This window comes from Pristiophorus japonicus, chromosome X (genome assembly GCF_044704955.1).
Source record: "Pristiophorus japonicus isolate sPriJap1 chromosome X, sPriJap1.hap1, whole genome shotgun sequence".
Lineage (NCBI taxonomy): Eukaryota > Metazoa > Chordata > Chondrichthyes > Pristiophoridae > Pristiophorus > Pristiophorus japonicus.
Window position 1 is genome coordinate 33,266,440 of NC_092010.1, and position 22,972 is coordinate 33,289,411.

Sequence of the window (22,972 nt, forward strand, 5' to 3'; positions counted from 1 at the left end):
CACATTACAACAGTGACTACACTGCAAGAAGTACTTCATTGGCTGTAAGAGAGCTTTGGGGCGTCCAGTGATTGTGAAAGGCGCTATAGAAATGCAAGTCTTTCTTTACGGACACAGAGCAGGACAGGGATACTCCTCCCCACTAAGCCAAACTTTGTCATCCAAGTGGGAAATGTCCCAGAGATGCTTCATTGAAGATAATTAGGGTGGGGGGAGGGAAGAGAACATGATTATTGCACCGCTCTGGTGGTGAACTACAGACAGAGGTGCACAATACTTGGATGCTAGCGTGGTGGTTATGATATTCAATGAGCAATCCAGAGACCTAGATTAATAATCCAGAGGATGTGTGTTCAAATGGCGGTTTGAGGACTTGAAATCAGTTTAAAAAAATAATTGTGGAATAAAAAGCTGGCCTCTAGCAGTGACAATGAAACTGTCAGATTGTCGTTAAAAACTGGTTTACAAATGTCCTTTTAGGGAAGGAAACCTGCTGCCCTTACCTGGTCTGGGCCTATAGGTGTCCTACATTTAGAAGCAACTTAATAAAACCAGACGGACCACTTGGGTATGAATAAAGCACCAAATTAAGGTGGGCTTTTCAGGGAGCAGATGACGTTTGCAGTTTTAGAGTGAGGGACTCTGATCATGATCCAGTAACTGCTGCTGTAAAGTGCCCATGTATGGCTGTGCATTGAGGTCAAGATCAGGTGATGCCCTCAAATTTTCTCCAATTGAACATTGGTCCCCGCCGCAAACTCCGTTCCCTAGCCACTGACTCCATCCCTCTCCCTAACTTCTGTCTGAGGCTGAACCACACTTCACAACCTTGGCGTCATATTTGAACCCGAGATGAGCTTCCGACTACATTACCGCTGCATAACTAAGACCGCCTATTTCCACCTCCGTAACATCGCCCGTCTCCACCCCGCTTCAGCTCACCAACTGTTGAAACCCGTGCCTTTGTTACCTCCAGACTTGACTATTCCAACACACTCCTTCCTGGCTGGCCTCCCACATTCTACCCTACGTAAACTAGAGGTGATCCAAAACTCGGCTGTCCATGTCCTAACTTGCACCAAGTCCTGCTCAACCATCACCCCGTGCTTGCTGACCTACATTGGCTCCCGGTTAAGCAACGCCTCGATTTCAAAATTCTTATCCTTATTTTCAAATCCCTCCATGGCCTCGCCCCTCCCTATCTCTTCTCTCCTCCCCCCCCCCCCACCGCCGCCGAGATGTCTACGCTCCTCCTTGAACATCTGATTATACGCCTTGGGATGTTTCACGACGTTAGAGGCGTTATACAAGTACAAGTTGTTGTTGTTGAACAAACTCCTGGAGTGCTCAATCTTTAATTCAGATCCTTGTAAGCTTAGAATTAGTCACAACAGATTAAACATTCTTTTTAAATTAAAAGATGCTGCGCGTATTTATGATTCCTTCTACTCCCACACTTGGTCTCGATTCCAACATTCTACTAAACGGGCAAGTGTCATCAGTGTGGTTTCACTCCCAAACTCTGCGAAGCACAAGGAAACTGGACAATTGAGCTGGTGTGTTGGTATTTACACAGTAACCCGAGTCAAACTACACCGACAGAGTCTCACCGTACATTCCCTGGTTTCCAGGGCGATTCAGCAGTGCCTGCATCATCACAGGCAACACCTCAGCAAACATGCAATAACACCCAACCTACATTCCACAACAATCTATGGTTTTCATATATAAGTGCAGAAAATAAAATCCACTGAAAATAGAGAGTTACAGTAGGTACAGACTACATATGGTACCTGATCACTACAAAACCTTGCATTTATATAGCAGCTTTAATGTCGTAAAATATCCCAAGGCACTTCACAGGAACGTTATCAAACTAAATTTGATACCAAGCTACTTAAGGAGATATTAGGGCCTTGGTCAAAGAGGTAGGTTTTAAGGAGTGTCTTAAAGGAGGAAAAAGGCAGAGGTTTAGAAATGGAATTCCAGTGCTTAGGGCATTGGCAGCTGAAGGCATGGTCACCAATGGTGGAGTAATTCAAATCAGGGGTGTACAATGGCCAGAAGTGGAGGAGTGCAGACATCTCAGAAGGATGTGGGGCTGGAGATTACAGAGATGGGGAGGGATTTGAAAATAAGGATGAGAATTATTCTATATATTTATTTTTAAGCGAGGCATTGCCAGACCGGGAGCCAATGTAGGTCAGCGAGCACATGAGTGATGGATGAACGGGACTAATTCTCAACAGCAGGCAGACATTGAGTGGGGTGTGGGGAAAATTGAGCTTCTGTAGCTGACACCACTGGAGTCTCTAACTTTAATACACAATCAGTAGCCTTCAGCCAGCCACAAGGTGAGGTCGATGCACTGCACCCAAACATCCCACATCACCACAACCAATTCATTTCTTCCAAAGTAGAAACGGAAACATCCTTTAAAGATGGTCAACTTTTGCAAGGCGCTTTTGAAAAGATACTGTACTAATCTAAAAGTATAGGACCATACCGCTAATTTAAACAAATCACATATTATAAAGCAGGAAGCTCTATGGAATTTTAAAAACACAGGCCTGGTAAAACTGGAACTTTTTTTTTTATATAAAAGTTAAAGGAACGTCAAAAGACTCCCTCACAACAAGCACTTTGCAACCCCTGCACCCCACCAATTGTCTCCTGAAGGAGCCAACTCATTCCAGGCTACAGTTCCTCCAGAACCCTCTGGTTCTTCATCCAGTGGCCATTCTTCCTTATAATCCTGCACAGTGAATGTTGGAAGACATCACACCCATAAGATCACAAAAATAGAGATGGCTGAATGAGGCCATTCAGCCCATCCCATTGTAAGGGGTGGTTTGCAGGGGGTCAGCTTTCCCTTCTGACCTTATATGAGCGGTTCCGAATCGCTCCCACACCCTTGGTTCTCGACACTGGAATTATGAAGGGACTGTGACAGACAATTGGTTTCAAGGTAGGAAGCAGGTATGGCTTTATTGTGTTTAAAAAGTAGTAAAAGGCACACCTTTAATAACACACACAGACCAATAGACACTGAGGGGTACAACACATTGAATAAATTGTCAAATTACAGCCTGTGGGGAAAAGAATACAGCTTAAACTCTAAATGAGGTAAAGGAGGAGGATGCAGATACATTTACACAAGTTATCCCAGCCTCTCCCCTCCCAATTCCCCTAACTAACTAAGTTATAGCTCTGAGGGTTCAGGGGCTATGCTCACCAATCCCTTTAGACAGTTGCCGGTGAATCACGGTTTCGGGGTTGGCTGCACTTGGCCTTCTAGACGAGCCGCACCCCGGACAGAGGAAGGATTTCAGACTGCGTAGTCTTCAGTTGGGGTGCGTCCGTTGATGCGCTAAGTTGCGTTTTGGATGTATGGGGTAAGTACCCACTTTCTTTGCTTAGGAATAGTTTTAGTTAGTCCCTTTTGGTAATTTCTCCCCCGTTGGGTCGTTCAGAAGTAGATTGTAGAGCGGTTGTCAATTTGGTTGCTGACAACCTTCCGTTTCGTGGGCCTTGTGCTCGGTCAGTTCCTGACGAGTTCTGGTAGTTTCCTTCACTATTCCATTTCTTCACTGTAGAGGAAGCAGGCTTCTTGTGTCTGTGTCTGTGTTCCAGTCTGTGTCCTTGTTCGAGTCTGTGCGAGTTCCAGTCTGTGTTCTGCTAGTTTTTCCTTGTAAAACTGGGGGATAGATATATCCCCAAAAAAGGTTCCGTTATCTCCTATCAAATCTCTTGGGTTCTGTTTAAACTGTTCTATCCATTGATTTTCAAATGTCTCCTTTGTCAGCAGTAACTCGATTAGGGTGCGAGAATGTGCCATCACTGGTTTTGCATTGTTTTAGGATTGTCCAGTTTCCTGACCATGATTTCCATTGTGCTTGATTGGGTAATTCGATTATCTCTTAGTGGGTGAATAGCCTGGGATCCTTAATACACGAATTTGCTTCAGAGGTTGGCCCCACCTCCTGTATTTGGTAACTCTTTTTCACAGCCAAAATGTTGTAGAATCTTAAAATTCATATGTTCCTTCCCATAGATGTTTAGGGGATCTCAAGCTTCTGTAATTTAGGTCCATTTTGAATTCCCTTTCCTAGGAGTCCAAGCACTTGGGGGGGGGGGGGGGGGTCTCCATGAATGCGTCCCCTTTTATCCCCCGCAGGCTTCGTCTGCCCCTTTAAACTCATTTTAAAAGCCCAGAAAGGGATTCTTCTCTGCAGGGGAAAGGTACCTGGAATCTTTGCGAGATATTGGTAAATCCTACACCATCCAGACCTACATTCCACTAGCGTGCCATCTAAGTGATCCCCAAGTCGAAGGTTTTGGTCTCCACTGTCCTACCCAGTAGAGGATTCCAAGTGTTGACCACTCTTTGCACGAAGATGCTCTCTTCTCATCGAACTTCGACAGGCGCAGAAACCTGGTGTGCCGCCACCACCCACCTCACCCCCCCATAGCACTGAAGCCAAATGTAGCAACCCCAACCCTTGTCCCAACGGAGATCAGTGAACTCCCAATTCATCCCAGAAATTGAACTTTGAACCAATGTGTGAGCTGCAGCTCAGTGGGCAGCACCCTCGCCTCCGAGTCAGAAGGTTGTGGGTTCAAGTCCCACTCCAGGGACTGGAGCACATAAATCTAAGCTGACACACTCAGTGCAATGCTGACTGAGGAAACATAGAAACATAGAAAATAGGTGCAGGAGTAGGCCATTCGGCCCTTCTAGCCTGCACCGCCATTCAATGAGTTCATGGCTGAACATTCAACTTCAGTACCCCATTCCTGCTTTCTCGCCATACCCCTTGATCCCCCTAGTAGTAAGGACCTCATCTAACTCCTTTTTGAATATATTCAGTGAATTGGCCTCAACAACTTTCTGTGGTAGAGAATTCCACAGGTTCACCACTCTCTGGGTGAAGAAGTTCCTCCGCATCTCGGTCCTAAATGGCTTATCCCTTATCCTTAGACTGTGACCTCTGGTTCTGGACTTCCCCAACATTGGGAACATTCTTCCTGCATCTAACCTGTCTAATCCCGTCAGAATTTTAAATGTTTCTATGAGGTCCCCTCTCATTCTTCTGAACTCCAGTGAATACAAGCCCAGTTGATCCAGTCTTTCTTGATAGGTCAGTCCCGCACTGTCAGAGGTGCCGCCTTTCGGGACGAAACTTTAAACCAAGTCTGCTCTCAGCTGGATGTAAAAGATCCCATGGCACTATTTCGAAGAGCAGGTTGGCATTTCAAATCAAATGTAAACACATTGCCATGGTCATTGGACACTTGGAATGAAAAGTCCTCATACAGTACCTCAACATCCGGCATGGAATTGGTCTGGACGGGCTGTGCCGACTCCTGGATCTTGTGCACCTGCTGCATCAGCAGATCACAATAAAGCCTAAGCTCGGACATTTTGGATTTCAAAGAATCCTCGGTTTCACTGATTTCTGCAGATGCAAAACATTTAAAATGTCATACAATTATTTCCCCCCATTATTAAAAGACGACTGGTCATTAAATATCTCTTAACAATTGAAATCTTGAAAAGGTCATCTGTAACATCCTTTGAGACACTAATGGGATAGCTCTTTAAAAAGAGCCGGTACAGACTCGAAGGGCCGACTCCTGTGCTGCAAGATTCTACCATTTGTTCAATCCATTTCTGTATCGTTGGGAGTAAAAAAAAAACGGCAAAAACTTTTCATTACAGAAGGAGCGCGATGGCACAGCAGGTTAGACGTAGGAATGCAGTGCGACAAATCAGGCGGAATGGGATGCAGGAACATTCGCTCAAGGCATTCCCGATGTCAGCCTCCCTGAGGTGCAACGGGGAACTGAGGTGTGCCGGGTTGGGTAGGGGGGGGGGGGGGGAGACAGACTAGCGGTAATTTCAGGAATTTCTGCGGCCGTCAATTTAATAATGCTACGGAGTATTATGGGGAGGCTGGGCGAGAGAATCATTTGGGACATTGAAAGGGTAACCCAATTCCACCTCCCCAAATGTTTGTCGAGTTGCAGTGATTCAGCACTCCGTCCCAGCCACACTGGTCCCAAGAAGCCTCTGCTTCAGTCCCATCATATAATACAAACTTCTAAAGAGCTCGCAACAAGTGTATTCAGAAATTAATTGCCTGCAAATGTCCTATAAAATCAGCTGTACAAATTTCCGACCCCGTCGAGTCTTGTTACACTCATTAACTCGTGATTTCAAAGGCTCGCATACAGGAACGTCCTGCTGTTGTGAAGTGCATTTCTGCATCGGACATCATTTCAGCTTTAATTAGGACACGCATTCTCTCACACAATCCATGTTCCTGAAACAGATACCCTTCCTTCCCCTCAAATTATTTCTGCGTCAATTAACGCATTGAGATCCCGGATGCCTCGGAGTTGGAGCCATACAGACCAGAACATTTCGGGTTTGATCTCTGGCCTGTGACAAGCCATCTGTACATGACTCGGCGGCTGTAGGGGTACAAGTGGTTTTGGTGCCTGTGGGTTAGGGGAGGGGAAAATTTGCCAAAATTATAGAGTGTGAGGGGGATTGATAGGGTGGATGCTGAGAGGTTGTTTCCTCTGGCTGGAGTGTCTAGAACTCGGGGTCATAATCTCAGGATAAGGGGTCGGTCATTTAGGACTGAGACGAGGAGGAATTTCTTCACTCCGAGGGTGGTGAATCTTTGGAATTCTCTACCCCAAAGGGCTGTGGATGCTTAGTCGTTGATGGTTTAACTTGCATTTATATAGCACCTTTAACGTTAAAAAAAATCCCAAGACGCTTCACAGGAGTATTGAGATAAAAAATTTGACACCGAGCTGCACAAGTAGAAGTTAGCGCAGGCGACCAAAAGCTTGGTCAAAGATAAATGTTTTAAGTAGCGTCTTGATGGAGGAACAAGAGGCGGAGAGGTTTAGGAGTTCCAGAGCTTAGGGCCCAGGCAACAGAAGGCACGGCCACCAATGGTTGAGCGATTATAATCAGGGATGTTCAAAAGGGCAGAATTAGAGGAGCGCAGACATCGCGGAGGGGTTGTAGGGCTGGAGGAGATTGGAGATAGGGAGGGACGAGTCAATGGAGGGATTTGAAAACACAGATGAGAATTTTGAAGTTGAGGCTTTGCTTAACCGGAAGCCAATGTATGTCAACTGAGAGAGAGATAGATTTTTGGACTCTAGGGGTATCAAGGGTTATGGGGATTGGGCGGGAATGCGGAGTTGAGGTGGAAGATCAGCCTTGATCTTCTACCTCAGTTTCTTAAACGATAAGGGAATAAGGGGTTATGGGGAGCGGGCAGGGAAGTGGACCAGAGTCCACGATCGGATCAGCCATGATCATATAAAATGGTGGAGCAGGCTCGAGGGGCCAGACAGCCTACTTCTGCAACTAATTCTTATGTTCATATTCCTTGTCTGTGAAGCGTTTTGAGATGTTCGAGATGCTATATAATACTGCTGTACAGTATGAGGTGCACAGTATAATACTGTACATTATTCCAAAGGAGCACATTACGAGACTCGGTCAGGAACAAGCTTTTAAATCAGAGCGAGGTACTTCCTTTAATTTTGTACCCATATTAATCTCAAGATGCGTTATTCACCATATCACATTCCAGCATTACAAAGTAGGGCAGACTGCTACAGCACAGAAACATCAAATTTGCACAAGCAGTTTTTCCTTCATGAGCCAGTCTAATGCCACTCTCTTGCTCACCCTTTAATATCCCACCTAGTACATACATTTCAATATCCCACCCAGTCTAATCCCCCTCTTCTGCTCACTCCCCATACCCTTTAATATTGTGTTTAAGCAACTACAGAATTCCCATTTTTAAGTACTTGAGGACTCTGCAGCAGTTTGTGGCAGAGAATTCCACATTCTAACTGCCCTTGGTGCAACGAAACGTTTTAGAACTTCTTGTTTAACGCTTGTTGTGATGAGAAATTTGAGCTCACCACCTCAGACTGTGGGAAATAAAATCAATCACTATTGATCATATCAGACCCCTTCATGACCTCCAACAGGTGACTTCAGTATTCTCAGCTTTGGTGAAAAAAGGCCCAACTTCCCATAACTGTACCCAGTTATTACTGGTGGCATCCTAATGAATGCGCTTGATTTGTACCCATTCATCACTACAGGTCCCATTGAATCTGGATATGGTCCTGGTTTTAAATCTCCCACCCCAGTTCTGACTAACATTCCACCTTAACCAACACCACAAACAGATTAACTAGGCGATGATCTCAGTCACTGGTTTGTAGGACTTCATTGTGTGCAAATTGGCTGCCATGTTTCCCCACATAATAAGTGACTACACATCAGAAATACTTCACGGACTGAGAAAAAAAACTCAGCCCCTTTCACAACATCAGGACGTCCCAAAACGTTTTACAGTCAATGTAGTAATTTTGAAGTGTAGTCACTGTTGTAATGTGGGAAACGCAGCAACCAATTTGTGCACAGCAAGCTCCCACAAACAGCAATGTGATAATGACCAGATAATCTGTTTTAGTGATGTTGATTGAGGGATAAATATTGGCCAGGACACCAGGGAGAACTCCCCTGCTCTTCTTCGAAATAGTGCTGTGGGATTGTTTACGTTCACCTGAGGGGGCAGACGAGGCCTCGGTTTAACGTCTCATCTGAAAGACAGCACAGCACTCCCTCAGCACTGCACTGGATTGTCATGTGCTCAAGTCTCTGGAGTGGGACTGGAACCTACAACCTTCTGACTCAGAGCCAAGCCTGCTACCTACTGAAGCATTTTGGGATGTCAAAGTTATGAAAGGTGCTAAATAAATGTAAGTCAGCCTTTGATTCATCAATTAGAAACCACTCTCGCTGGTTCCTCCCTGGCCTATTGTTTCTCCTACAGCTTTCTGAAACATTACAGGATTCGTATCCAAATCTGCATTGCATCAGTGATCAAGACTTCAATTCATCCATAAAATTCAATTACCTCTTTTCAAGATTACACTTCCCCACTGCAAAAGATTTTAAAAGGAATAATTATGGCATCCACAAGTGATTAGAAGCCAGTAATCTGATCAAGGGCTTAAATGGCCATTATAAACTGAGTGCAGTCATAAACCTTCAGTGTTACAGCCTTAGAATCACTATGGGCTGTTAAACATACACGAAGCTCCAGCAGTGGAGGGAAGGGTTTAGAAAGCAGACAAATCTCATGAAGCAACAACCCTTCCCATAGCTTTGTATCTCAGCAAAAATAATGGAAGGCTCTTCAATGATCAAATATTGTGATATATTAAAACATCTGAAAAAAGTTACAAACATACAAACAAATAAAGACCCTCTGGTCCATCGAGCCTGTCCCCCACAATCGCGATACCTTGTGTATCACAACATATACACTCCCCCCGAAATCATGTGATCTTCTGGGTGAGGCAACAAAAGACACATTTTAAAAAAAGGCCAATTTGAGGGGGGGGGGGGGGGGGGGAAATCCCTCTCCAACCTCTAGGCGATCGAAACTAGTCTAAATCTAGCTCCGAATTCCTTGCAGTACCTACCTTCTGTAAGAGGTGATGCCCACACCTTGAATATTGTGTACAGTTTTGGTCTCCTAATCTGAGGAAGGATATTCTTGCTATTGAGGGAGTGCAGCGAAGGTTCACCAGACTGATTCCCAGGATGGCAGGACTGACATATGAAGACAGACTGGATCGACTAGGCTTATATTCACTGGAGTTTAGAAGAACGAGAGGGGATCGCATAGAAACATATAAAATTCTGACGGGATTGGACAGGTTAGACGCAGGAAGAATGTTCCCGATGTTGGGGAAGTCCAGAACCAGGGGTCACAGTCTAAGGATAAGGGGTAAGCCATTTAGGACCAAGATGAGGAGAAACTTCTTCACTCAGAATTGTGAACCTGTGAAATTCTCTACCACAGAAAGTGGTTGAGGCCAGTTCGTTAGATATATTCAAAAGGGAGTTAGATGTGGCCCTTGCAGCTAAAGGGATCAAGGGGTATGGAGAGAAAGCAGGAATAGGATACTGAAGTTGCATGATCAGCCATGATCATACTGAATGGTGGTGCAGGCTCGAAGGGCCGAATAGCCTACTCCTGCATCTATTTTCTATGTTTCTATGTTCCAATGAATAAAGCCCACTTTGGATACTGCAGCGGCTACAGGTCAGCCCAAAGCTAATAAAGCAGGCAGTGTTGACTTCTTACTTGGGCAACGTCAGCCAGGCTTGTGTGTTAGACGATTGGCAGTCCTCCCATCAAGTGTGTACAATATTTTACCATGCAATGTCTCCCTGCCTCTCCTCCCTATCAATTTAGGTATCCTGGTCACCTGTCCCCCTGTCCCCTCACTAACTCAGGTACACCAAGGCTAACTGCAGCACTCCTACAGCTGTCCCAACTGGAATGAGCAAGTCAGCACAGACCAAGAATCGAATGGGAGGCCATCTGGGTCAGTACAGCTCAATGCAGTAAACCAAGCTATAAGCTTTATAAAACACTGGTTCAGCCTCAACAGAAGTATTGTGTCTAATTCTGGGCACCGCACTTTAGGAAGGATGTGAAGGCGTTGGAGAGGGTGCAGAAAAGATTTGAGAATGGTTCCAGGGATGAGGGACTTCAGTTACGTGGATAGACTGGAGAAACTGGGGTTGTTCTCCTTAGAGCAGAGACGGTTGAGAGGAGATTTGATCGAGATGTTCAAAATCATGAGGGGTCTGGACAGAATAGATAGAGAGAAACTGTTCCCATTGGCAGAAGGGTCGAGAACCAGAGGACACAGATTTAAGGTGATTGGCAGAAGAACCAAAGGCAACATGAGGAAAAACTTTTTTTTTTTTTTTTTTTAAAACACAGCGAGTGGTTAGGATCTGAAATGCACGGCCTGAGAGGGTGGTGGAGGCAGACTCAATCGTGGCTTTCAAAAGGGGATTGGATAAGTACCTGAAGGAAAAAAATTGCAGGGCTACGGGGAAAAGGCAGGGGATTGGGATGAGCTGAGAGCCGGCACGGGCTCGATGGGCCGAATGGCCTTCTGTGCTGTTACTATTCTATGATTCTGTTGGGGGGGCTCTCCCCAAGCATTTTCTACTGTAATTTATCTAGATAGTACAGCACCTGCAATGTTACATGACAATAGTCACAAGGTGAACAAAACCAGGGAACCTCAATCGCCTGGGATGCCAGCAAGGAAAGGCAAAATAAAGCATTACCTCTCTCTTTCTTGGTCCTGCTGTCTGCTAGGCAGGCTTTAGCACTACCAAGTGCGACCAGCCATTTCTGTCTCTCCGCGGCATTCACGGCCTTGAGGTAGAAGTACTGCTCCCCCGGGATGATCAAGTCCACCCGGGTGTTGTCTGCTATGTGCACTATCAAGAAAAACGCACAACTTCAGTGGGGAGAAAAGACACTTGAACGGTTTAGGACCTGTGGCCATCGGAGTCTTTCAACAAAGCCCAATGGTCATAATGTGATGGCAGTAATACAAGCGGGCAAGGCAGCAACAAGGAATGCCAGACAGGAACAGAAAAAAAAATCTGAAACCGAACATAGGAACAGGAGTCGGCCAATCAGCCTCGAGCCTGTTCCAACACTCCGATCATGGCTGATCTGGATCCCAGCACCATTTCCCCGCCTTGGCTCCAATGTCTCCTTTAAATGTTTTTTTTGGGTGCACGGCCCCTTTAAAGGGGCTGCGTAGCCCATTCAAAATTCTACACATGCACGGTTTTTCACATTTAAAAGCCGGCCTGTGCGGGAGCTCCAGATCGCCGTGCAATCGTGCAGCTTAAAGGGAACATTGCTTGGCTCCATATCCCTTGGCTAGCAAAAATCTATCGATCTCAGATTTAAAATGAGCTCGGGTCTGCTGCTTTTAGTGGGAGAGAGTTCCACACTTCTACCACCCTTGTGTGAAGAAGTCTTTCCCAACTTCTCTTCTGGGTGGCTTGGCTCTGATTTTAAGGTTATGCCCCACCCCCCCAACTCTTGTCCTAGACTCCCCCACAATGGAGTCTCAGCAGCTTCGGTCCAGAGGACACGAGTCAATCTGTGCCTCGGAGCGGAGGAAGGGTTTAGACCCAAAACGTCTGGCTTGTGACAGAAGCTGCCTGACCCGCCAAGTGCCTCAGTGTTTCTGGTTTCTGTTCCAGACTGGCATGGGGTGCACAATCCCAATAGTAGTCGTTATTTCCGCGTTGACGGCAATTTCAATTCAATTACTTCAATCCTGTTGGAGATTTCAGGATTCAAGCTTTGCAGAGACATAACATTGCGTAGATTACAACTGTAAATATCAATGCAGCCATATTCCTCAAAAGAAAAAAAAACACTGCAATGTTGAAATAGAAACAGAACGTGTGATTGAGCCGTATATTGCCAACGTTTTATTTTTTAAATCTTCAGTCCTTTCTATTCACGGATACAGGTTGCTACAGCAACCCCTCCCCAACATAAAGACTTCGCTGTGTAAGCAGACTGCATATGCCTCAGTGGCCAGCCCTGAATAGCACCATCCCTGGCACATCAGTGAGGAAGCAGCAGACTTTGGCACAACTCCAAAATTTTCCATTTGAAATCTGTAGATTTCAAGCTTCCCTGGAGGCCGAATGGGTAAAAGCACCAAGGACAGACACAATTCTGGACACTGGTAATTCAGAGCGAGCTGAAACACAAGCCCAGGCCAGGCCATACCAAACCGTGGCAGCGCTTCACAGAAGGATCCAATGTGAACGTTCTTGTAACTCCAAATTCAAGATCGCCTTTGACTTTACTACCTTTTATTTCACACACGGCCATTTTGATGCTCCCTTTACTCCCTTTGCCAACGTCTTCCTGCGAGTCGTAGTAGGAGAATACGGTGCCATCCAACACAAAGTACCGTGGTTGCCAACCTGCCGATGAGAGATTAGAAGGGTCACCAGAAGATTATGACGAGGGATAATAACAAATGGGGGGAGACACAAACATATGACAATTGAAATGCCTGGGGCATTATAGGAACAGGAGGAAGCCATTCAGCCCCTCGAGCCTGTTCCCTCATTCAATGAGATCATGGCTGATCTGCGACCTAACTCCATATCCCTTTGACCTTTGGCCCATATCCCTTTGGTTAACAGAAATCGCCGATTTAAAATTATCTGATCTAACATCAACTGTCTTTTTGTGGGAGAGAGTTTCAAACTTCTACCACCCTTTAGGTGTAGAAGTATTTCCTAACTTTAGTCCTGAAAGATCTGGCTCTAATTTTTTTTATATATAAAAAAAGATTGTGTCCCTTAGTCCGAGACTCCCCAACCAGCAGAAATAGTTTCCCTGTAAATCTGAGGAAAAGTACTTAAAAAAGGAACAAACTCATTTATATACGAGGCCTCATCACTTTCTCAGGACATTCCAAAGCTCGAGAACCAATGAATTACTTTTGAAATGCAGTCACTGTTATGCAGGTAAACAAAGCAGACAATTTGCACAGAGCATGTTCCTGAAAAGAGCATATGAGCAAATGACCACAGATAATCTGTTTTTGATGGTATTGGTTAAAGAAAGTTGGCTGGGACACTGGGAGAACGCCCACCTCTTTTTCAAATAGTGCCATGGACATGTACTATTGCATACAATCGGCTGTGTTTTAAACAAGTTGGGAGACTGGAAGGCCAGAAAGGAACAATCAAGTCCAGAAGTTTGAATTCTAATCAGACATCACCTCCGACAGTGCGGCGCTCCCTCAGCACTGCACTGTCAGCCTAGATTTGTGCTCAAGTCCTGTTTTGGAGCTCGAACCCACAACCTTCAGAGGCAAGAGTCCTACCAACTAATCCAAGCTAACACTTAAGTACCAACTGCCTCCAATGAAATACAAAATAGTGCTCAAGCAGAAAAATTAGTAATGTTTTTCTTTGTGTTGACTTCAAATGGAGATACTAGATTAACAGGAATGTACAGGACGAGAAGGGTCCATTGAGTTCCCAAAAAAACCATTCACTATTCTATTTCTTGTACCCTTCAAAATCACTCTGCCAAATATCTATCGAGTTCCCTCTTGAATTTGCTGATCACCTAGGCTTCATTGCTCCCGGGCCGTTTGTTCCATATATTCACTGCCCTCTGTGCAAAGCAGTTGAACCTGAACTGTCTGTTCACCTTGTCTCTTCTGGGAGTAGAGCGATGCCCCCTTGTGCAGCTTGCGATTAGGGAAGGGAAGTCTTTAAGGAAAGACTAGGCGGTCAAAGTCTTTGTACACTGGCTGCAGAGCTGGACAGAATGGAGACACTTTTCAAAAAAATTCATTCATGGGATGTGGGCATTGCTGGCTTTAATGTCCATCTCTATTTGCCCTAGAGAAGGTGGTGGTGAGCCGCCTTCTTGAACCACTGCAGTCCGTGTGGCGAAGGTACTCCCACAGTGCTGTTGGGGAGGGAGTTCCAGGATTTTGACCCAGCGACGATGAAGGAACAGCCGGTATATTTCCAAGTCAGGATGGTGTATGACTGGGGTGGGAACTGAGGTGGTGGTGTTCCCGTGCGCCTGCTGCCCTCGTCCTTGTCGGTGGTAGAGGTCGCAGGTTTGGGAGGTGCTGCCGAAGAAGCCTTGGTGAGTTGCTGCAGTGCATCTTGTAGATGGTACACACTGCAGCCACGGTACACTGGTGGTGGAGGGAGTGAATGTTTAAGGTGGTGGATGGGGTGCCGATCAATCGGGCTGCTTTGTCCTGGATGGTGTCGAGCTTCTTGAGACTGCTGCAACAGCCAACCTGGTTACATGTACTTTGTGGTTGTGATCCAGTCTGGAAAGGGTTAGTGTTCAGGTCAGGGAGGACCAATTGTCATCCACTGTACAACACAGGTGTGTCATAGAAAATAGGTGCAGGAGTAGGCCATTCGGCCCTTCGAGCCTGCACCACCATTCAATAAGATAATGGCTGATCATTCCCTCAGTACCCCTTTCCTGCTTTCTCGCCATACCCCTTGATCCCTATAGAAACAGATCCCTATAGAAACAAACAGCAAAACCGTTGTAAATAAAGGTCTGCACAGGGCAAGATAAAATATTTGCACTAATCTCAATATTTCCTTTTGCATTTAGGCTGCAAGGGTAATTCTGAGCTTTCCTGCTGCAGGATTTTGTGCATATAAAATGAGTCCATTTGGGGCAGTAATGACGCGCAGACATGGATGTGCATTCCATCTTATCTAGGCATCAAACAAGGTGGCATTGTACCAAACTGTCCAGTGTATTACTAAGCCAATGCCATCAAAAAGCTGGCAGAAAGCAACTTTCTTCAATCGCACATGTAACTGAACTCAAACACAGAGAGGGGACTTAGATTTAAGAGCAGTGAAAGGATATTGTTCCTTCAAACTGCAGGCATCAGTTATTTGGAGGGGGGGGGGCGGGGGTGACTGTTGCGGGGTTACTTCCACTCCAGGACTTGAGCGGGAACAGGTCCAAACTTTGATAGATTTAATTAGAGATTTAAATGTCAAAGGTAGCAGTTACCTGTGACACTTCCCTTTACCAATATGGCTGACACACTATAGGCTCAGAAGCTTAAAACTGCTCCACAGCAACCCCCAGTGTCCAGAGCTTGCAGCACATTTCTATTCATTCTCGGGATGAGGGTGTTACTGGCAAGGCCAGCAGTTTTTGCCCATCCCTGGTTGCCCTGAGAAGGTAGTTGCCAGCTGCCTTCTTGGACCACAAAGTAGCAGTTTTCATAGAATGATACAGCATAGGAGGCGACCATTTGGCCCATTGTGCCTGTGCCAGCTCTTTGAAAGAGCAATCCAATTAGTCCCACTCCCCTGCTCTATCCCCATAACCCTGTGACACAACAGAGTGGCTGCTAGGCCACTTCAGACAGCAGTTAAGAGAGTCAACCACATTGCTTTGGGACTGGAGTCACATATAGGCCCAGACCAGGTAAGGAGGGCAGGTTTCACTCTCTACACATAGGACATTGGTGAACCAGATTTTGTTGTTAACTAATATCATCTATTTCCAAGACTCAATTCAAATTCTCAAACTGCCATGGTAGGATTTGAACTCGCGCTCCCCATATTATTAGATCAGTAACATAATTACTACCATACCCATATACTCAGTATAAAATGGCAGCTATTGCTTGACAGGCTTTGACAGATGGAGCCATGACAACATTGAAAACACCTTTTGCACAACAGATGTATTTCAGGTAAATGTGGACACTTATAGAAGCCCGTCAACATAGTAATTTCCAATGGAATGCACACCCCACTTTCAGGTTTTAATATATTAGATAAAAAATACTCATATTCGTACATGGGATGTGGGCGTCACTGGCAAGACCGGCATTTATTGCCCATCTCCAATTGCCCTGGAGGAGGTGGTGGTGAGCCACCTTCTTGAACCACTGCAGTCCATGTGGTGAAGGTACTCCAAGTTATGTCGGGGAGCGAGTTCCAGGATTTTGGCCCAGCGACGATGAAGGAACGGCAATATATTTCCAAGTCAGGATGGTGGGAACTTGCAGATGATGGTGTTCCCATGCACCTGCACAACTTGTCCTTCTAGATGGTAGAGGTCGCGGGTTTGGGAGGAGCAATTGAAGAAGCCTTGGCGAGTTGCTGCAGTGCATCTTGTAGATGGTGCACACTGCAGCCAGGGGGCGCCAGTGGTGGAGGGAGGGAATGTGCAAGGTGGTGGATGGGGAGCCAATCAAGCAGGCTGCTCTGTCCTGGATGGTGTCGAGCTTCTTGAGTGTTGTTGGAGCTGCACTCATCCAGGCAAGTAGAGTATTCCATCACACTCCTGACTTGTGCCTTAACAAAACTAGTTATAATGAAATTGAATTTTCCTAAATGTTACCTTTTAACCAAGGCTACTTCATAAAACTCTAGTAAGCACAGAAATCCCATGCAATTGGATATAATCACCATTAAGAATTGTCTGCACTTACTGTCCCCAAACCCCTCCTACATCCTTCTAGTACAATATGCAAGTTTAACCAAAAATAGCTAAAGTTTGCCAAAAGTGCAGTAAACACACCAGACACAAAAGGTAACTTTGATATTCCCATTAACGATATTTTCAGCCGAGTGCAGCCAGCTTTGTTGTTTAATGGGTTTTCCACTTACTGTACAGTCCCACATTAAAACACGTACACAGAGATCAAAGTGACCGACCACATAGAATCATAGAAAAGTACGGCACAGGAGGCAGCCATTCAGCCCATCGTGTCTGTGCCAGTCAACGATACTCAATTAAAAAAACTAAAATGAAAAGAGTTGTACGCACAATAGCTCCCCTCTTCCCATACCTGATGAAAGGATGTAAAATGTTTAAGAAATAATGATTATCTCATAGCCAACGTAATAAAATACATCTTAGTGATGTCAACTATTCTTGATGAACTTTAGTCAAGATACTGCTGATTAAAAGGAACGCTGCAAACTCTCACTGTCGCAAAAGGTTCAGGACACCCAATAAGCCAACATCTTGAAGAATTCCTTCCTTCCTGCTCACAATTCAGAGACCTGTACAACCATTCTCTGGCCTATATGCTCTGGAGTTTAGAAGAATGAGAGGTGATCTCATTGAAATATACAAGATGCTGAGGGGAATTGACAGGGTAGATGCTGAAAGGTTGTTTTCCCCTGGCTGGAGTGTCTAAAACTAGGGGGCACAGTCTCAGGATAAGGGGTCGGCCAATTAGCACAGAGACGAGGTGGAATTTCTTCACTCAGAGGGTTCTGAATCTTTGGAATTCTCTATCCCAGAGGGCTGTGGATGCTCAGTCGTTGAGAATATTCAAGACAGAGACAGATTGATTTTTGAACTGTCAGGGAATCAAGGGATTGGACAGGAAAGTGGGAGTTAAGAACATAAGAAATAAGAGGAGTAGGCCATTTGGCCCCTCGAGCCTGCTCCGCCATTCAATAAGATCATGGCTTATCTGATCATGGACTCAGCTCCACTTCCCTGCACGCTCCCCATAACCCTTTATTCCTTTATCACTCAAAAATCTGTCTATCTCCACCTTAAATATATTCAATGACCCAGCCTCCACAGCTCTCTGGTGCAGAAAATTCCACAGATTTACAACCCTCCGAGAGAAGAAATTCCTCCTCATCTCAGTTTTAAATGGGCGGCCCCTTATTCTGAGACTATGATTCCGAGTTTTAGTTTCCCCTACGAGTGGAAATATCCTCTCTGCATCCACCTTGTCGAGCCCCCTCATTATATGTGTCTCAATAAGATCACCTCTCATTCTTCTGAACTCTAGAGTACAGGCCCAACCTGCTCAACCTATCTTCATAAGTCAACCCCCTCATCTCTGGAATCAACAGAGTGAACCTTCTCTGAACTGCTTCCAATGCAAGTATATCCTTCCTTAAATAAGGAGACCAAAATTGTGCACAGTACTCTAGGTGTGGCCTCACCAATACCCTGTACAGTTGTAGCAGGACTTCCCAGCTTTTATATGCCATTCCCCCTTGCAATAAAGGCCAACATTCCATTTGCCTTCCTGATTACTTGCTGTACCTACATACTAACTGTGTGTGTTTCAGGCACAAGGACCCCCAGGGCTCTCTGTACTGCAGCACTTTATAATTTTTCTCCATTTAAATAATAATTTGCTTTTCTATTTTTCCTGCCATGTGGATAACCTCACACTTTCCCACATCATACTCCATCTGCCAAATTTTTGCCCACCCACTCAGCCTGTCTATATCACTTTGCAGATTTTCTGTGTGCCCCTCACAATTTGATTTCCCACCCATCTTTGTATCATCAGCAAACTTAGCTACATTACATTCAGTCCCTTCATCCAAGTCATTAATATAGATTGTAAATAGTTGAGGCCCCTGCACCGATCCCTGCAGCACCCCACTAGTCACTGTTTGCCAACCGGAAAATTACCCATTTATCCCAACTCGCTTTTCTGTTAGTTAGCCAATCCTCTATCCATGCTAATATATTACCCCCAACCCAGTGAGCTTTTATCTTGTGCAGTAACCTCTTTTGTGGCACCTTATCGAATGCCTTCTGGAAATCCAAATACACCACATCCACTGGTTCCCCCTTATCCACCCTGCTCGTTACATCCTCAAAGAAGTTGAGGTAGAAGATCAGCCATGATCTTATTGAATGGCCTACTCCTAATTCTCATGTTCTTTTGCAACTATTCCAGAGACAAAATCCCCCCCCCCGAAGGACAGATCCATGTTTTATTGGAAATGTGAAGTATGGCAGCTCTTAGGCTCCATCCAGGCCATTTCGATCAGAGCCATGCATTCCCAACCCCAAGATACAGATTCAGTTACCTTAACTGGTGCCACAGTCAGCCTCAAACATGTACATACCTTGCAAACACAAATCAAGCTTTTCAAATCTGTAAACTTGTCCTCAGAGGCCATTCTTTCCAAAAATCTACTTCACAAAATGTGCAAAAGAAAAATCTGAAGTGGACAATTAAAAAAAAAAGAGTAGGCAAGTATCTTGTTTCAATTTACACAAACAAAACTTTAAACCGAAGTACACCACCCAGAAACCAGTGTAGTTAGGGTGTGGACATAGGCATTGAGCTGCAGTTTGTATTGGAGCTCAGTACCTATTGTTTGGGCTCTGGGTTAGAGTACAGAATAGAATTTATGACGAGGGAGTAGAACAGCCAGAGCCAGCAGGTGTTAAGAAAAGGTACAAGTTAAACATCTCCATTTTGCAGGTTGGATCCACTTCCAAGGTCCTGACTGAATTTTTTTTTTAAGCTCATAGCACTCCTGTGAAGTGCCTTGGGATGTTTCACTATGTTAAAGGCGTTATATAAATACAAGTCTCAACACCGAGAGCGTGCAGAGGTCAAGCACAGGCAGCGTAAGGAGCGTGCGGCAAACCAGTCCCAACCACCCCTTCTCTCAATGACTATCTGTCCCATCTGTGAGAGTCTGTGGCTCTCGTATTGGACTGTTCAGCCACCAAAGAACTCACTTCAGGAGTGAAAGCAAGTCTTCCTCGATTCCGATGATGATAAATACAAGTTGTTGTTGTTGAGCACTTGCTTGGATGATACATTTGGTCAGTTTGATTTCATCTGGCTGTTACACCAAGCGGTTTAATCAGCATCCTTAACCTACCCTAGGAGCCATTCAACTTCTACGAACTCGAAGGTCCACTGCTGCCATTAAACAGTTTCATTGAGTCTTTGGCCAGCAAGGATGGCAATCCCCTCTGAATACACCAGCCAACCAAGACAGCTCCACTACAGATCATCTAAGCAGTTCTACTCAACAGGAGAAGGAACAACCAAATGGCTACTTTTGAACCAACAAAGCAACAATATTGCCTTATTGTTTCTAGGGGTGCGTGCTTCACACTGAAGGTGCTTCCCTCCAAAGAGCATTGTTCTACTTTTAAGAAAGCAGCTACAGTCTCTTTCGGATGGAATGAATGAAGACTTGTCCTCACATTCACACAATATTTACAGCAGAGAAACAGGCCATTCAGCCCAACAGGTCCATGCCGGTGTTTATGCTCCACACAAGCCTCCTCCCACCCCTCTCCATCTGCATATCTTTCTATTCCTTTCTCCCTCATGTGCTTATCTTGCTTCCCCTTAAATGCATTTGTGCTATTCGCCTCAACTACTCCTGGTGAGAACGAGTTCCACATTCTCACCACTCTCTGTGAAGTTGTTTCTCCTGAATTCCATATTGGATTTATTAGTGACTATCTTATATTGATGGCTCCTAGTTTTGGATTCTCCACAAGTGGAAGTATTATCTCTACATCTACCCTATCAAACCCTTTCATAATGCTCCTTCCTCCTCCCTCTGGGCACTGAACACCATTCCCAAGAACAGAGGGTAGAGCGAGTGACTTGCTTCCAGCCTCCTTCCAATTCAATTCTGTGACCAAATGCTGGGAACTATGCAAGTGGGGTGACATTAACCATTCCAATCACCCAAACTTTCAACCACATTTCCTATCCTCCCTTATTCCTGGTGAGGCAAGTGACTCACCCTCCATAGGAAGACCAAACCAATAACCTGCACCATCAGCCCACACTCCGTCTTTTGGATCGTTGACTTCTGCACATATTAGCAAATCAAAGCCAAGCTACCTTTAAAAAAACATGGAGGTTCACCTTCATGGCTCAGTTTGTAAATGCACAACCTCATACGGTACTAAACCATTTGTGAGAGCTTGCTGTGCACAAATTTGCTACATTACAACAAACTATACTTCATAGAATCAGAAATTTACAGCGCAGGAGGCCACCATTCAGCCCTTCGAGTCTGCACCAGCCAACAAAGAGTTATCCAGCCCAATCCCACTTTCCAACTCTTGGTCCATAGCCCTTTAGGTTACAGAACTTCAAGTGCACATCAAAGTACTTTTTGGTGGCCCTGTCTAAACCACTCCACCTCTCTTTCCTCCTTCAAGCCTACCTCTTTGACGATCATCATATGACCTCTTTGACCAACCTTTTGGTCACCTGCACTAATTTCTACTTATGCAACTTGTTGTCAATCTTTTTTTAAAATCCCTCAATACTCCTGTGAATCACCTTGGGACGTTTCACTATATTAAAAAGGTGCTAAATAAATACAAGTTGTTGTTTTAAATGTGGTGAGGGTTTCTGCCTCTACCACCCTTTCAGGCAGAGAGGTCCAGACCCACCACCCTCTGGGTGAAAAATTTAACCTCAACTCACCTCTAAACCTTCTACCAATGATTTTAAACCTATGCTTCTGATTACTTCAAGAAGTACTTCATTGGCTGTAAAGCGCTTTGGAACGTCATGAAGTCGTGACAGACACTATATAATTGCAAGTCTTTCATTGTTTTTTCCAAGCCAAACAACAGCAGGTCCCGGGTTCAAACTGTGCCGATACCAGTTGTGGGAGAGCCACTGCAATTGGCCTCAGCACCCGTGTGTTGAGGGAGGGGGAAAGAGGAGACATTCAGTCCAGAGTTCCCACTCCTGATGGCTACAGTGCAGACAGGACTGGAAAGTGCAGACATGCATGTATGTGGGGCGAGTCCAGCAGCTGTTGCTCGGCTGTGGAGCCGTTCCCCCAGCAAAGCCTTCAGGAGAGAGGGGACGAGCAAAGAGTAATTGCACCCTGTACCCAGCCAGTGAGTGGGTTGCTGCTTCTTAGCTGCAGCGAAATCTCTGCCTAAGGCTCCGCTCGCAGCATTCTCCGAAAGCAGGACACAGCGCTCCGCTTACCGCTCAGATAGTTGGTCCACTTGTGCAGCACCCCCTCCATGCCACCAGCCGCTTGCTCTACGAAACTCGGCTGCCGAACCCCCCCCCCCCAATACACACACTGCAGGAAGTAGCGGGGGCAACCTTGTGATTGACAGCTCGCCGCCAGCCAATGGAGCGGCGCCTCCCCTCCGTCACTCTGACAACCACATTCCTATATTGTGCCGTCACAATCGCTCCCCCCGTTTCCTGGGCGAGCCAATCAGCAGCGGCGGAGCTGCGGCTCTAGTCTCCGATTGGAGGGCTCGCTGTCTCCTAATTGGCAAGTGTGGGTAGGGCGGGGGCGAGAGAGAGGCGATTGGCCAATAGTTCGGAGCCGCGGGCGCTGATTGGCAGATAGCGTGGGGCAGGGATCAGGGTGTCAGCGGAGGGGGAGGGGGTGCAGGTGCAGGTGGCAAAGTGCTGAAAGGGACCTATGTTTGTGATGCGGGGTTACAAAGCTTTTTAATTTATTGAGGAAGAGTTCTGTGACACTTTACCACAATAAGGGGCTCACACATGCCAAAGTCCTTAGATGTTGCATTGGCAAACACAGGTCGAAAAGAATTTGTGAAACAGTTTCATGAAGTTAGTGGCCCTGTAAACCCAGGATAGCACTCAGGCTACATACACAGTGATCTTATTTCGTATGGTAGTAGCAAATCAAATCGAACATCACTATCTAAGTCAGATATCCAGGCCAAAGCTTCCGGTGTTACAGCGTGGATATCTTGTAGGCTGC

At 45.6% G+C, this 22,972-nt stretch overlaps 1 protein-coding gene across 1 annotated transcript in view; it reads right to left on the bottom strand.

Annotated features, from left to right (window-relative positions):
- Window positions 1-22,269, bottom strand: part of LOC139240954 (pleckstrin homology domain-containing family A member 3-like) — a 37,017-nt gene extending 14,748 nt beyond the window's left edge. The window contains exons 1-4 of the mRNA XM_070869534.1: window positions 22,213-22,269; window positions 12,779-12,895; window positions 11,216-11,371; window positions 5,323-5,459 (exon numbers count right to left, since the gene is read on the bottom strand). Of these exons, the coding sequence (XP_070725635.1) occupies window positions 5,323-5,459; window positions 11,216-11,371; window positions 12,779-12,895; window positions 22,213-22,252 (450 nt within the window). The 5' untranslated portion in view covers window positions 22,253-22,269. The remainder of the gene's footprint in view (window positions 1-5,322; window positions 5,460-11,215; window positions 11,372-12,778; window positions 12,896-22,212) is intronic.
- Window positions 22,270-22,972: the final 703 nt, after the last annotated feature.